At 37.6% G+C, this 15,358-nt stretch overlaps 1 protein-coding gene across 3 annotated transcripts in view; it reads right to left on the bottom strand.

The window, feature by feature from the left end:
* Window positions 1-3,709: 3,709 nt before the first annotated feature.
* CCNY (cyclin Y) overlaps window positions 3,710-15,358 on the bottom strand; it is a 124,859-nt gene continuing 113,210 nt past the window's right edge. For all 3 annotated transcript variants that reach the window (XM_027450481.3, XM_038173613.2, XM_072033809.1), the window contains 2 exons: window positions 12,191-12,353; window positions 3,710-6,714 (listed from right to left, as the gene is read on the bottom strand). In XM_027450481.3, coding sequence (XP_027306282.1) covers window positions 6,598-6,714; window positions 12,191-12,353 — 280 coding nt within the window. In that variant the 3' untranslated portion in view covers window positions 3,710-6,597. The remainder of the gene's footprint in view (window positions 6,715-12,190; window positions 12,354-15,358) is intronic.

Genomic DNA, 15,358 nt, shown 5'->3' with positions numbered 1-15,358 from the left:
TTTGCTGGCTCCAACATTCAGGCTCAGTGTCAGGGTGCCAGATCCGCCAACCTAATTTCTCTGCATGAAGTCAACACCACTGCTTTAAACTTTCAAGCACTTATTTCTGTCCAGCTGAAGAAATCATTGATCCGAAGCATTAAATACAAGCAGATCTGGAAGACTTCTACCAGATCGTTTTCAAAAATGTTGAAGATATAACCAACTATTTTCCTAGGATGCACAAATCATCCCTCTAGTTTATTTGAGGACAGATTTAATATCTGTACCCTGTAAAGCACCATTATACAAGCAAACCGTGGAGGCATTCCTGTGGTAAAATATAAGGTGCATACTTATTGGCAGTCATAAGTTAAATATTTAAGTTATGAATGCCAGTGGTGATTTAGATTTTTAAATCATTCTCACTCTTTTTCAGTGCCTACATACGAAGTAACAATTTCCCATCTCTGCTCACAAGTACGATAATGCTAATGCAGAATTACTGTAACTATAAAAAAAGGATGGGGGTGGAGGGGCAAGGAGAGGCTGTGTAATTCTCCTTACACTCCCACCCCGTGATTTCAAAAGTGTCATTGTCATCTATTGAGCAGTGCTGCAAACAGGAGACTTTCTTTACCCCTCCCTTCACACAATGCTTATAGTGATGATACCCCACAGCACTGATGAATTATCCACAGTAACTTTTGTTTTTAACAGGAACTACTCTGCATTGTTTTTTAAAGTCTAGTTCCAAACATTCTTGATTATATTCTAGTACATGACAAAGTATCCACAGGATTACCTTTACTTTAAGGCCTCAAAAGGTACAGGATGCAATATCCCAGGCAAGGTGACTACCAACACCTTCCTAACAGTGGCAGGTTGCACGTCAGCACCAACACCAAGGTAATGCTACAATTTTAAAGCAAAATATGTGTAGATACGTGTTTTTCCATGCCATTTTTCTTAGTCTAACATGGTCTTCGTCCTCCTAGGATTTGTGGAAATACAATCTGCATATCCTGTGCATTTTAAGGGAGACAATTTTACCCCTTGAACTCCTTGCGTGAGAAATTTATCAAGTTAAAGAATCATAAATACCTTGTGGGATCTGCACTGTAGAAGATACAGATAAATTTGCCCATCTGTATTTCTTAGATCATTTTAAAACTGCCCACACCTATTTCTGCCTCCTAACACTTCTAGCACTCCCATCTCCATCTTTTTGACCTCTCCTGTTTCCATAGAAGAACGCGTAGTTTGCCTGAAAGACATGAAGCAGAAGTATTGGTCACAGTATCACCTGTATTGTTTAAATATAAGGCAGCAAGTGCATCACATCTGCCAGTTCCCAAGATACTGTTTCCATGGAGAATAATTTGTACTAATGTTTAAAATAAAGGGGCATGAAAACCAGGAGGCAATGAAGCAAGAAAACACACAGATAGAGAAGAATTAGCTTTAGACTCCCAGTGAGCTGCAGAATCTCTTACACAAAGGTGTCTCATTCCAGCGCCCAGTTTAGTGGAGCACTCGGTGTCACGTCCTCAGAAGGTGCTTTGCTGCCAGGGACTCCCGAGAGGGCAGCAGTGCCAGGCCGTGTAGCTACAAAGCTTTATTGCAGTGGTTACTGCAGCACCGCGATCTACGTCCCAGAGACACAAGAAAAAAGTGTTCATGAACTAGATTACATAGGTACATTGAGAAAGCCAGGAAGTTGGAAAAATACAATTTTTGACATTTTATTATGTTCTGCTCTCAAACTGTGGAGACCATTGACATCTTCACAAAAGATACTGCCCAGAGCCTTGAGTGAGCTTTACAAAGTCTGTAGAGATTCTGGATAACTCATATGGGAAACCCAGGTATACGGTCACCTATCACAAGACCAAGCAGCTTCCTGAACATACATTCACCAGCGAGTATCTCCAGTTAATACCAGTTTAAAGTTGCCCCAATATTGCTGAAACATATTACACATGCTGTAAGAGGTACAAAAAAAGGCACTCTCCTTTTATCTAGGCATCAAATTGCATCAGACCAAGCACTCTAAAAGGAATACAAAAGAGCCTATCTGTGCTGCTGTCCCCTGCCTTTCTTGAATCTGCCTCCTGGTCACTTCTTTTTTTAATGAGTGTCTGATGACCTAAGCCCAGACCACAGAAGTAAAGCCAAGCCTTTCCTTCTTGGCTAACACATTCAGTCATTTTCAAGATGTGCTTCTGGGATTCACCAGTCACTTCTTTGAGATTCTTAAAAACAGGGCTCAGAAAAGCATACACTGTAAAACTATCGTTATCATCATCAGCTTTTCTTCTTAACCTTGCTTCCTTTTTAAAAGCATCTTCTCCTACCAGTGGTTGCAATGTGTCTTCTATCATTACCTGTAGTAGTCTACTGCAACTCTACCTCTCATCACTTCTGTGGTTTCCTCAGGCTGCAGTTCAGTTGGCAAGGAGAAAAAAAAAAAAACAAGCAGCAGAAGCATACTTACTGCACACTTTAGGTGCTGATACTAACATTTTCCATGAAGATCTAGGTCACATGCACACAGATATGCTTGTGTTTACCTTTGAGATGTTTTCTCAGAACCTGTCAGAGACACTAAGTAGACACTCCACTGCAGAAGTAGGAAGGTGTTTTCAACAACTACAGATTCAAGCTATAAAAATAAATAAAAATCAGCTTATAGACGTGTGTTTGCAACAGTAGCGAGGAATTGCTGAAAGCTAGGTCAAGTAAATTCTTCATAAACACCCCACAGAAGCGGAGCACTATATGAGCCTGCAGTGGATGCACAGCATTTCAATTAGCAGTTTAAACATGCCACTGGAAAATGAAATGCTCATTACCAACAAAGAATGGCTGTAAATAATTTGTTGCTTCAGCTGTTAAGGCTTTGGGGTTTTTGTTTGTTTGTTTTTTGTTTCTGTTCTGTCATTTCAATTCTTCTATCCCCTCCCACATTCTGCTATTTTTATGCACAGCCAACACTACCAGATGTCATTTTGTCATCTGCCACCAATACACTATCACCCTTTTCTGATGAGGCTTTTGCTACTTCTCATCTTTAGTTTGTATCTGAGGTTTCTGGCATTAACAAAGCTGGGAAATAGAGAAAGAGGTGTTAAAAAACAAAGTCTGAACTAAGACTCCATAAATACATAAACAGTTCTCCCATCCTGTGTTTAGTTTACATGACAAACTAAGCTAAATAAGCGAAGGTAAATGAAGCTACATATGCTGACCCCACCACCATCAAAAAAAAAAAAAAAAGCTGAAAAGTAAATTAAAAATCCACAATTATTGAAAAAGAACCTATTACCCTGCTATCAGAAAGGATTTTGCATGTTTTTAGCAAGTGAAAATGTGTATCATTCAAAAAGATGGATAGGGTTTGTGGAAGGGGGAAAAGGCTTTTTGACATTTTTCTTTCTGTACTATAGCACGTGACTCCGATGTTCTTGGTCCCAAAGAACGGTGTCCATCAAAAGGATGTAAATAGATGACCAAAAAAAAAAAAGAAATATAAACATAAATTGAAATACAAACAAGTCTACAAATGGGAAGAGGAATTAGGGAAAAATCTTAGGTCTCAAGAATGATGCATGAATAAAAACCCTTACAAGACACATTTTTCAAATGTTTATCCAATTATCAATACATAAGCAACAAAACTAACGGCCCACTGGCTCAACATAGAAAAAACAATTCATTAAGACAACGATGCTTGAAGGGACAGGTTTATTACACCTTTTTGCTTTTGAGCTGGTGACCAAAGCCATAATGAAAACCTTAATCCAGAAAACATTTACAGCAAATTTCGTTTCAGGTTCTGAAATGAAAACCACAATTTATTTGTGCTGTTAATGAAAATGCTATTGGTTCTCCTCTTGTTCTCACACCCTGGGTGGTTCTCTAATCTTGCAATGGCGTTTTCCATACAGTAACGCTTAAAAAAAACGTACACTAAGTGCAAAAATCCTAAATAATAATTCATTTTTAATTACATGGTATAGAGTACCTTGCAAACAAACGACACTTATTCAGATTTACTGTAAGGTACTATATATATACATATATATATATGTGTGTATTTTTTTTTGGCAAACTTGGAACAAACCAGAAGAAAAAACAATGAATTATTTTATAACCATGAGGGAAAGAAAACTCCATTTAAATGTAGAGGATTCATACAACAGAGCTTGAACTAAAGAAAAAATCCACACTTACAGCAGATTTTTTTTCTTTTTAATTCTTAGTGCAAGAAACATAACCAAGTTAATCACAGAATCAGTACTAATTAAGAATATGGAAAATTCTCCTATACAGAGGTAGAGTCCAGTGCACAAGGCTAAAACGATATTCAATAGTCTAAACAAGACTGAGCCAGGTTTTACGGAATCCACTTTTTAAAGTATCAGACTGTATGTACATACATACAATAAATAGACTATACAATCTTTAAAGTAGTTTAATAAACTTCACAAAAATTATAGTAGATGCATTGAGATCTTTACATAATCCAAGGTTCATATCTCTATCACCCAGAAATGGATAAAACCAATATTCCTGATATCAAGTTAATGGAAAATAGTTTAGCAAAGTGTTGATAAATCAAAATATTTTACATATTTTAAAGCCTAAATTTATGCTTATAAAGGATGAATTTCAAATGCGTTGAAAATGTTACTTTTGATATTATCTGTAAAGAGGTTTCAAATGCTCTGATTTGCATTCGTATTGTTATAAAGACTTTCCTTACATTCCACGTTCAAGGGAAAAATGGACTTGGATGCTCACAGTTCTGATGCATTGGCACAACAATGATGAGAATTAGATATCTGAAAGGCCCAAAGGACATCAGGAGAATTTACGGACAAAACCTTCATGTCTCAAACTACACAGATCACATTAGAAAGTTAACACAAAACTGTTTGGTATTACTACTTCAATCCTGTCAGCACCCCTCCATCTGGAGGCATCTGATTCCCATTGCACTGAAGGGAAGCGTGCATCTCTGGGCCCCTAGGTTTGCTACAAGCCCATAGGGCTTAATAAAACAAATATGGAATCATTATGGTTTACCACAGTAGTGCATAAATCAGGGACGTCTGTTGCCACTCATTTCAGTGGTAGTCACAAAGAAAGGGTTTCAGAGAACTGAGAGTTTCCAACCGTATCTTTCTGAACTGTGCAAAAAAAGGGAAAAAATCACCCTGGGGCACTATAAAGCGAATATGCTTATATTGACAAATTATTTTTCTATAAAAGGTTCTTACAGGTCCCAAGGGGGCAACAGCCACAGTAAGAGGGAACTAGTAACAGCAACAGAAGAGCTTAATAATCAGAGTTGAAAATTATGTTCACAGTTTGGTTATTTTTAATTTCTAAAAGCACCTACGCTAAACAAAATAAAATAAAAGAGGGTTTGTATTTTAGCTTCAAAATAAAATCTACTTGTGACAAATACCTTAAGATTTTCCTTCTGCTCTCTACAGGTCTTCTCACTGGAACATTTTTTTTAATTATTTTTTATTTTTTACAAACAGACTCACTTTGATTTAAAGTAAACATATAAAAATTGAGAATATTGCTTGCAACAATGGACCTGGAGGTGAAGGAATGAACTAGTCAGGCCATACAAAAAAAAAAAAGCTTTCTCAAAATGAATTCTGCTAAACTTCTAATGCTATGAAAATCTGCAAAAAGGATCACAAGATCTGTTGCAAATTTCAGAGATTTGGCCCAAGTCTTATCATCATCATCGTCTGAATACATTAATAACTGTATCTTTACATTAAGGAAAAAGAAGTGATTCCAAGAACTCAGGAAGGCACACGCACCCAAGTATACTATAAATAAAACACATCATGAAATTACGAACGATCTTCTGATCCCTGTACATGCTTTTGGTTCAGCACTATGGTCAAGTTCTCTCTTTTGAAATACAATAAAAGGCATACAAGAAATATAACATATGCATAATAATTATGGAGAATAATGCTAATAAGACAGCTTACAGAGAAAAGTGCAGTGAAAAAAAACAACACTATTTATCCAGGGGCTTGTGCTACTGTTAATACAGACTTGGTATTTGCTGCTGTGCAAGGGGAAGAATTTATCCTGGGAAGCAGCAATGAGGAATGCAAAAAGAAAAACTGAGAAAGGTATTAAGAGAAACCTTTAAGATGGAACTCTCCAAAGTCACTCCTCTAGTGCACAGTCATCTGACTACACGGTTCATTTCTCTTCAAAGTACAGCATATTGGAAAATGGCACAGTTCTTAAATATTTGTCTGCCTCTACTTCGTTTGTTGTTTCTTCTTCCAAGCACCTGATTTGCTCTTTCCTCATAGAAAGGGTAAAGCTGTTAGTGAATGTGAGAAAAAGATTGTTGCCCATCTTCTATCCCAAACACTTGACTTCTCCATTTCAGCTTCCGCTAGGTATTTTGCTCGTGTGCTACACAATGGGGAGGCACTGTAAAGGCAGCTCGACAGATTCAAAAATAAAAAAATCAAAAGTCTTTTTTCTTTTTTTCCCCCCAACCCACCCCGAAAAAAATTGGATGGATGAAACAGTACGTCCGTGGGAATATTCCAGTCTCCTCTGTTAGGAGATAATAGCAGGCGACCATCTAACCACAGTCAGATTGTCAGCACTGACTGACCGTTTCTTTGCAGATTTCCTGAAGTCCTTGTATTTATCTTCACACAAGCGGGAAATGGCCTGGAACATGAGAGAAGGAAGAAACCTCAGTTACAGTGGCCACAGCTGTACAAGTAATAGGGAACTAAATGTGGATTTCTATATAGGCAGAATTACAAAATGGTACTTCATTAAACAAAGCATGTGAAGAACAAATTCTCTTATTAGTTTCATTAATCTTAAAATACTCAACACATTGCCATTGCATTTCCTACCTTATTTGCTTTTGAAGGTTTCAGTACGCGTATGCCAAGCCTTTTCTTTAGAGGTTAACCATTGCAAATCTAGTCAAGGTATCTGACAACACTTACCCACTGCTGTAACATCAATAGAGAACTTTATGGGTGAAAAAATATGGAAAAGTTCGTAGAACAATTACAGAAATTGTCAGCATATTCAGTTTGGGAAGAGAAGTCTCTTAGCAAATATGTTTTCCTCCAGTTTTAAAAGGTCTGTCAGAATACTTGCCCTGCTTTGCTCATGCAGATGATGTCTTCCTGCATTTCTGAAGAAACCTAATGGCAGGAGATGGTGATTTCTATGTGAACAGGCTCTATTAAACTGCTTGTGGGAAATTTCACTCATATCAAGATTAACCTTATTAGCATTCAAAATACAGAGAAATGTTAAAAACCTTTTTAAAGAGAGATGCAAAGATAATTCAAATTTTGAGACTTACCAAACTACACTGGAGTTAACATTTTTAGGTTCCTACTTTTTTATAGCCAAGTTTAAAACAAATGCAGATCATGTGCCGTACATAACTCAACTCTAAGCATTCATATGGTTGGGGCAGGCTATGGTTTCCATCAGTAGGGACATTAACTCTGGCGTTTAAACACACAGAGCTGCAGAGAAAGGTCGTTCCAAGGAGTACTCAAGCCAACTTAGAAAACGAGATGAAGGAAAACAGTATTTGTATTTACTCTGGAATGCTTTTAAGTGGTACCTTAAGATAGCTTGTTTAATAAAAACTACGGCACAAACAGTAACAGTACAAGGGTTTGATTATAAAAGAAGGCAATATAAATAAAAAGCCCTGACTCCGAGCATCATGCTTTTTCTTGATTTTTACTTCTACAGCACAGCAAGTTGTAGGAGTGAACAGTGCTGCAAAGATCAGAGGCAGTTTTGACAGCAGCACCCAACTCATGCCTCTATAAGCGAGTTCACCTAATGCTTTGTTCCAGCCAGCCACAAAACATTAAAAATTAAAACAAAGAAAGAAAACCACCTGGAAACTAGTTGCTACTATTTCAGTTGGAAACTGAATTTCCTTTTGCTATGACCATTCTTGAACTTTCTTAGTCCTCAAGAAGAGCACAGAATAAAGTAACACAAATATTCCTGTTGCTTTGTAGACCATAACTCAACTCACTCAAAACTGCCTAGTAATATTTTATTTAACGTAACCAGGAACTCAGTGCACTAAGAATGTTTATGCAGTTCAAGTGGATTTTAAATCCAGTAGATGAAAACAGCTCGATCACGGGATGATGTGCCAAGGTGTGGCTTGGCAAACAGGTGTTCAGAGGAGGAGGTCAGCTTCCTGCAGCTGCCAAACCCGCCTGCTATCGTAGGCATTAAACAGGGAAAGTAATCACTACAAAATTGCCTGTTTCACAGCAAAATCCCTGTTCTGGCACTCAGTCAGACAAAATGAAATTTTGCTTGGAAGTGGCACCTAATATTTGGCAACTCCAGTCCCGGTGATTACTCATGTAGATATGAAGCCCACTGACTGCGGTTTAAAGCCACTTCATTTGCAACTAATTCATAAACCCGACGTCTGGAGCCTATTTGACAAGTCAACTATAGCATCTTGGAACATATGGAGAAATAAGACAAAAGCAGAAAATTGTAATTATTTACTACTGCCTTTCAGTTAAAATAAAAACAAGTAGCTTGTAACACCTTTACGTCATCTGGTACATGTTGCTCTGAAAGCCAGAAGAAGAAATTAATTTTTGACTGGTGCAAGGGACCTTTTCTCTAATGAAACCAAATCAAAGCATTGTGAAAAACACCATTACATTATCGGAAATTTTAGGGAGACTTGATTGTAATATCTGTAATTAGCTAGAAATACACATAACATATTTTCTTCATGATATATGTACACACAGAACTGGAAGTCAATTCCTCCACTGAGTTGCATGGATCTAGAGAAGATTGTCGCTACCCAAGGGGGCTGATGAGGAGAAGGGACAGGGGAGACAGGCAGCAGTAGGATAAATCTTGCCTGCATGGACATCATTGTGCAGGGCAGGAAAACAGGAGTGCTGATTTTAGCTTCAATGCTGGAAATGCACAAATGCACTCAGCTGTGAAGGCTGCAATGCTCCCTAAAAGACAATCCAGAGACAACTTTGCAGGGAGAGGCAAAACTGAGTCTGGATAGACTATGTAAAAATACAAATGACAGGAAGCTGTGATGAAGGGGGTTCTCCCTAACTTATGGAGAATGAAAAGAAAAACAATCACTTTACTACTGACAGAAAAATCAGAGGAGTTTTTGCTCTCCCTCTGCCTTTTAGCTACGAACACACAGGTTCTGAACACACAGCACATGCAGGGCTGCAATCAGCCACTGCAACAGCAGGAAGCCAGAGGGATACAAAGACACTTCTCTACTTGTAACTTACATCTTTCCCTCCTCTTTTTATCTGTCTGATCTATAGGATGGTACCCTCTTTAGGGTCAAGAAAATACAGCACGTAGTTCAAAGAGTTATTCCTCAAGCACTATCCTAATAATAAAAAGCTGAGACAACACAGCCCAATACACTGAGAGTGCACTAACGAATGCTCTTACAAAAATCTAGTCTGGAAACGAGTACAGTGCTAAGATCACAAGCAGAAATAGGGTAGGCATGTTTTGTGGACTTACCGAAAGAGCAGGATCTGAGTCACATTTAGCTCAGTACATGGGACAAAAACCAGGTGCACAAGTAGGAAATTACAAAACAGCGGATTAAGGTTGGATATCTGACAATCTTCTTGGCAGAAATATCTCCCACGTTAGAAAATAATTTCTCAGGAGAAGCAAAGGAAACCTTGACATTTGACACAATTAGAAGCAAGGAGAAAACGCCCTGGAAGATGTGCTGTTCTGAACAAGGAGCATTGGCAGGTGAACAGACTGCATGATCTAATGAAAGGCTGTGTGCCATTTTTAACTTGCATGATTTCATACAATGAAAAAAAAAAAAGAAAGGGGCGACACAAAAATGGTTCCTGACGACTAGTTGGACTTGTATAACAAATTCGGGACACTTTTAGGCCACCGGCTAAGCCTCTTGTAGCATCTCAAATCTGATGGATCTTCTCAAGCATCACCATTTGACAAGCAGCAGTATTTCCCAGCCTTGCCTTGCCTTTTTTTTGGTCACAGGTAAATCAACATGTTGATAAATAGCAACACAGAGATTCTGCCATGAAAGCTCTGATACTCTTGCCTTCAGATTTATGGCAGCTGTAAAATGCAAATATAGCAAAAATGCTTTATAATATAAACACCTCTTTACACAAGACCTTTTGTGATATCAAATGTCAGTAAGTAAATCTTAGAACTGAGCAAAGTCCCTTCAATTTACCAGGCATGGCAAATCATTCCTCTGCATATGTACATTTACTGCGAGTCTGCTGTCTTTAACCACAGCCTGCAGCTTTTCTCTCAGTTTCAAAAATAGAGAACTCGGGGCTGAGAAGCACATGATAGACCTGGAAAAGTTTTGTAAATGCATTTTGATAACTCTTGGCAAGCTCTATGCTTAACTGTGCTCATGGAATTAGGCAATAAATTATGCTGTCAGCTACTTCCAAGGGTATACTAATGACAACCAATATTACCAGGGAACAAGGCAGCTCTCATCGAGTTCCCTTCCTTGGGGCCACAGAGCAGAGGCAAGGAGCTGGTTAAGACCACAGTGTTTTCACAGCAGAGACTCTTCCTTGCAGAGGCTCCCTCTGGCTAGCAGTTACTTTACTGCTACCTCGCGCTAGCAGCACAAACCATCCCTACCATGGGAGAACTTTTAATAATGTGGATTTACTTTAAAAATATTCCATTGTTTCTTTATAAATATGCATTCTCTTTAGTTAGTTCAGAATAACCACCAGTATTCTCTGTGTATTTAAAGCCATTTTATATTTTTTCTTCCATGGTTTTAGGAGCTACCTTCATTACCTTCATTCGTAACTCACTGAAAGGGTTCAGAAATATTAAGTTCTATTCAAAAAGTAATTAATTTAAATTTAATATATGTAATGGCAATAATTATCAAGACCTAACATCTAATAACTTAGCAAGCCACCTCTTTTCATTACATTCCCAATGAATTTTCATATTTTATTACTCTGACTCCTTAATACAGACAAAACCTGATGCAAATTTACGTTACACTTCATACAAAGATTAAATAACATTCTTATTAGGAATGTTTGGGAAATTTAGAAAGAATCTTTAGAAAGAAGAAATACAATTTAGTGAAATCTGCTTCAATTGTTTCTCCACCAGTTTCCAGATACCTCTGTTCCCATTACAGCTGCAAACAAGTTAATTCATCTTCCCATGCATCATTTCCCCCACAAAAACTGTTTTGCAGGAACAGTAAGAGTTTCAAAACATGCAACACTCGCTCTATTCCACAGATAAACAACTTACAGCATAAAGCTGTTATTTAATTAAAGGCATCCAATGTTAAAGGCAGTTAGCAGCTAACAGCAGACTTCAAAATTAGGAACAGTACGTGTACATACTCAGGCAAGAATGCCTATATGCAAAAAACTTCATCTAAAAAAAAAAATCAAGAAAAAAAAAGATTCTAGTCCTGTAAAGTATCCAATACTGCCTGATGATTTTAAATTCTTCCAGAGTCTGTGGGAATTCATAGTGCCCTGCATTCCACAGGTCCAGACTACTTGACATAGTGGTTTATGCACATGGCATATGTAGGTCTCCTAAATATTCACGATTCATCCAGTAATGGTGTGCTCATTTCTGTCCTGTTACTGAGAATGATACTGCTGAGATGACAGACTTGGATTCACGTGAAATACAGCAGTAACAGGTAACAAGCACACAGAATAGTTATTTTCAGCAATCCTTGTTAATACTCTGTCCTGCACAGTTAGTCTTAAGAACACACAAAACCAGACTGAAAACTGAGTTATTTTAAAATTTGTACTTTCACAAGGCCAATTTCAACAATTAGAACTCAAAGAAATGGAAAGCAATACCAGATATGAAACAGATTGGGCCAGAAAACTGCCCCCATATCCATAAATACCTAAAGCACAAGTAAAACAGTTATGGATATTGGGGCACCTCCTAACATTATATTGGAATATCTGGGAAGAGATGGAACGAGAAGGGAAATATACTGCAAAAATTCCAAATGCTTATATATATATATAAAATACTCATATATATGCTCATAAATATATGAGTATATATATATTCAGTTCTGTTCAATCTAAAAAGAAAAGTGTCTTACCTCAAGTTTACATGCCCTGTCCCTGCTGAGGGGCTCCAAAGGAAAACTCAGGTTATTCGCTTCTGCCAGGGAACGCAAATCAAAATAATACTTGGCATAAACACTGGAGGGAACATTAATATTGAACTGCAACAGCTCAAGAAACTGGCGTTCCAGCTCATTCCTGTAGAAAGAAGATAAATGTGAAAAAATTTTTCAGGCTGTGCATCCTTAATGTAATTTACTTTAAATTGCAAATAGTACAAACCAAGTTCATTTCTTACTCCTGTCAGACACAATTATCCTAGCCTAAAGTTTGACTTCGTCTACCAACTTCTGTGAGCACGTGTACATCAGTGAGGAATATGAAAGTTGCTGCAGCTTGCAGCTGCTATTGCTGTGCCAATCAAACCCAGACACAAACTTTTGTGAGCAGAAGAGCCCCTTAGTTTAGTTAATGCAATCTGGGAAAGGAAAAGCTAGTAGGAAAAAAAATTCTTGTAGTTTTTGCTGTACCTCCACTAGGTGGATCTGCACACACAGCTATGCAAACATGAAACACACAGACATGCCCTAAATTTGCCAGACATCTCTCATAACTGCTGCAAATTACCCTAACATAAAAAAAAATAGATAACTTATTTATTCTCTTTTGCCTTTCGGAATCAATCATGTAAAACTAGATGTGAGAAACCTGGTTTCTTCAGCACACCATCTATCTATGCTGATGAACAGAATATAGCAATTTTTCCCTAGGACATGCAAGCAAAATTCACATTGTTCATCATTTGTTTTTCAGTACCTAAAACAAATGTGTTTTTCAAAATCCCTGATAGAACCAGAGGCCCTATGTGAGCTCCCACTCCATGAATACTTTGCTACATCAATACATTACTACCCGTAACGGTACAGTAAAAAGCATGTAAATAAATAGGTAAATAAAAAAAATAAATTTGCAGCTTTCATAAATTGTATAGTACCTAGATATTCTCCTACACAATACATACACAAGGACATATGATATAGCCAAAACAGTGATTTCAAGACAGGAGAAATAAAAAATAAATGGGTGGGAATTTTGTACATTTCCTGAAGAGAATATGGGCTGCACAGCTTCGTAACCAACAGGTACAGCTTGACTATGATACTGCAGTCAAGTTACACACTGCCTGCCGCGTATGTGCACAAGGAACGTGCAGGCAGTTGCCAACAGAAAAGGGAGGTTCTGAGGATAAGAAGTATAGCAGTTTTTCAACACTGATTTTTCTTTTTCTCACTTCTTACTGGAAGGCCATCTTGCTTGCATCGTAATAACTTTCTTCCCTTATCTTCACTTTCTTTGTCAAAATCCTATCCCTTGTCAAAAATCACTCTGTGTACATAGCGATAAGTATTAATCAATACTAGAAAACCATCCAAAAGTCATATATGGACTCCTTGGCATGAATTCACACTGTTGAAGATTCTAGCTTTTCAAAAACCCAGTTAACGAAATTTAAGTTTTAAGAAGTCTAGTGATAATATATAGATTATTTTTAAACATCCTTTTATACTTGTAATATTTTGTTTTCTGCAAGCTAAGGTGTACGATAATGAATAATATAAAGCCTATTTTAATAGAGAAACATATTGACTGTACTTCTACTGAGGAAGATCCCCAAATCTTTCAGAAACATTAAACAGCCTCAGATTCTTACTGTACCTTAGCTCCCAGATTTAAAAATTAGATTAACAGGTCAACTACAGCTGAGAAAGAACAACAACAAAAAGCCCACAGGTATTTCTGATTTGAACTAATATAACTAGGCACCATAGCCTTTGCTCCTGATATTTCCATATGAGACTGCTTTACTACATGTTTTCCTGTGGCCACCCCTCAAATTCAGATAGAAATTCAAGACAATGCTATATAAATAACTACAGACATACAGGTCAGTCCTCCTAAGTCCTCTGCTAACTTTTGGGTGTACTTCAACACACTGTTGATGATTTATAAAACTCTGAAAGGTCTGCATGAGGTTTTCCAAGAAACATTCATGAGTAATGATTCACAGGAGTTGAAGATTTAGACCTAGAGTTCTTCTGCCTTATTACTATAAATAATGTAGATCAGGGCTCTTCAAAATCATAACATTGTATCATCCCAACTACCTGAAAGAGAGGGAAAATCCACCCTCACTGGAATAGGAAAAAAAAGTTTGGAAAAATGGTCAGCGGGAATAAAAACATCAGCAATTCAGCAAGGACCCGATTCTTTGCTGGAGGATTCGCAAGGAGCCCCAAACACAAAGGCCACAAAACAGATCATAAAGTACCATACAGAAAGATAGCACAAGCCCCTAAAAAGGCTTCTGTTTTTCTCATTTTGTGAGAACCACAATATCTTTAAGAAAAGGCTAAAAGCTTTGAGGCCAAGGACTTATCACAGTTCTGTTTAGAGAGTGTGAAGCGCAGAAAGAGGACGGATGTCAGCACGTGAGCCCAGGTCTGCCATTTGAGTAATGGTTTTATATAGCTGAAGTGCAACTTCTAACAGTACCATCGCATGTGTTTGTCAAAAGCAATAACCTCTTTTTTTGTTGTTCCTTTCACACCATCACAGCATGCCTCTTCACCTGCCTTCAAAAAGAGCCATGAGAATCAGCGATTTCAAAACTCTTATTTATAACCATTCTTGATTAATACTGTCATATGGCACAGCCAAACCTGTCGATCAGCTTCAAGCTGTTCAGAACTCTACTTTAGCTGATATCCCAGCTTCAAAAATATTCTAAAAGCACTCAGATTTGCCTTGAATAAAGAGGTAATGGAGGGAGACCCTTATTGTAACCGAATCCCCAAAAGCATGAGAAAAGGATCAAGGGAAAATATCTCCGCAAAATCAGTCAGGGAACACCCAGAACAGTCAAGGAAATGTTATCAAATTGTTCTGCATGGAGCAAAACTGCATACAGAAATGCAGAGGGCCTGATCTCAGCTTCTCCCTGCTCACTCCTCCCCATTTTATTTTAGAAATTTCATTCTGTTTGGTTATGTTGGAAGAGAAGCATCATCAACTATCCTTAAAAGTAACATTTATATTTTAAAAGATACTGAAATAGTTATCATGTGACATTTCCAAGTTCTGTTTTGAAATGAGTTTTCCCCAAAACTAATAAAAGTACCTACAGTGTACCATAGCAATGAAGG

This window comes from Anas platyrhynchos, chromosome 2, assembly GCF_047663525.1.
Source record: "Anas platyrhynchos isolate ZD024472 breed Pekin duck chromosome 2, IASCAAS_PekinDuck_T2T, whole genome shotgun sequence".
NCBI classification, from domain to species: domain Eukaryota; kingdom Metazoa; phylum Chordata; class Aves; order Anseriformes; family Anatidae; genus Anas; species Anas platyrhynchos.
This window is presented reverse-complemented; position numbering and strand designations above follow the sequence as displayed.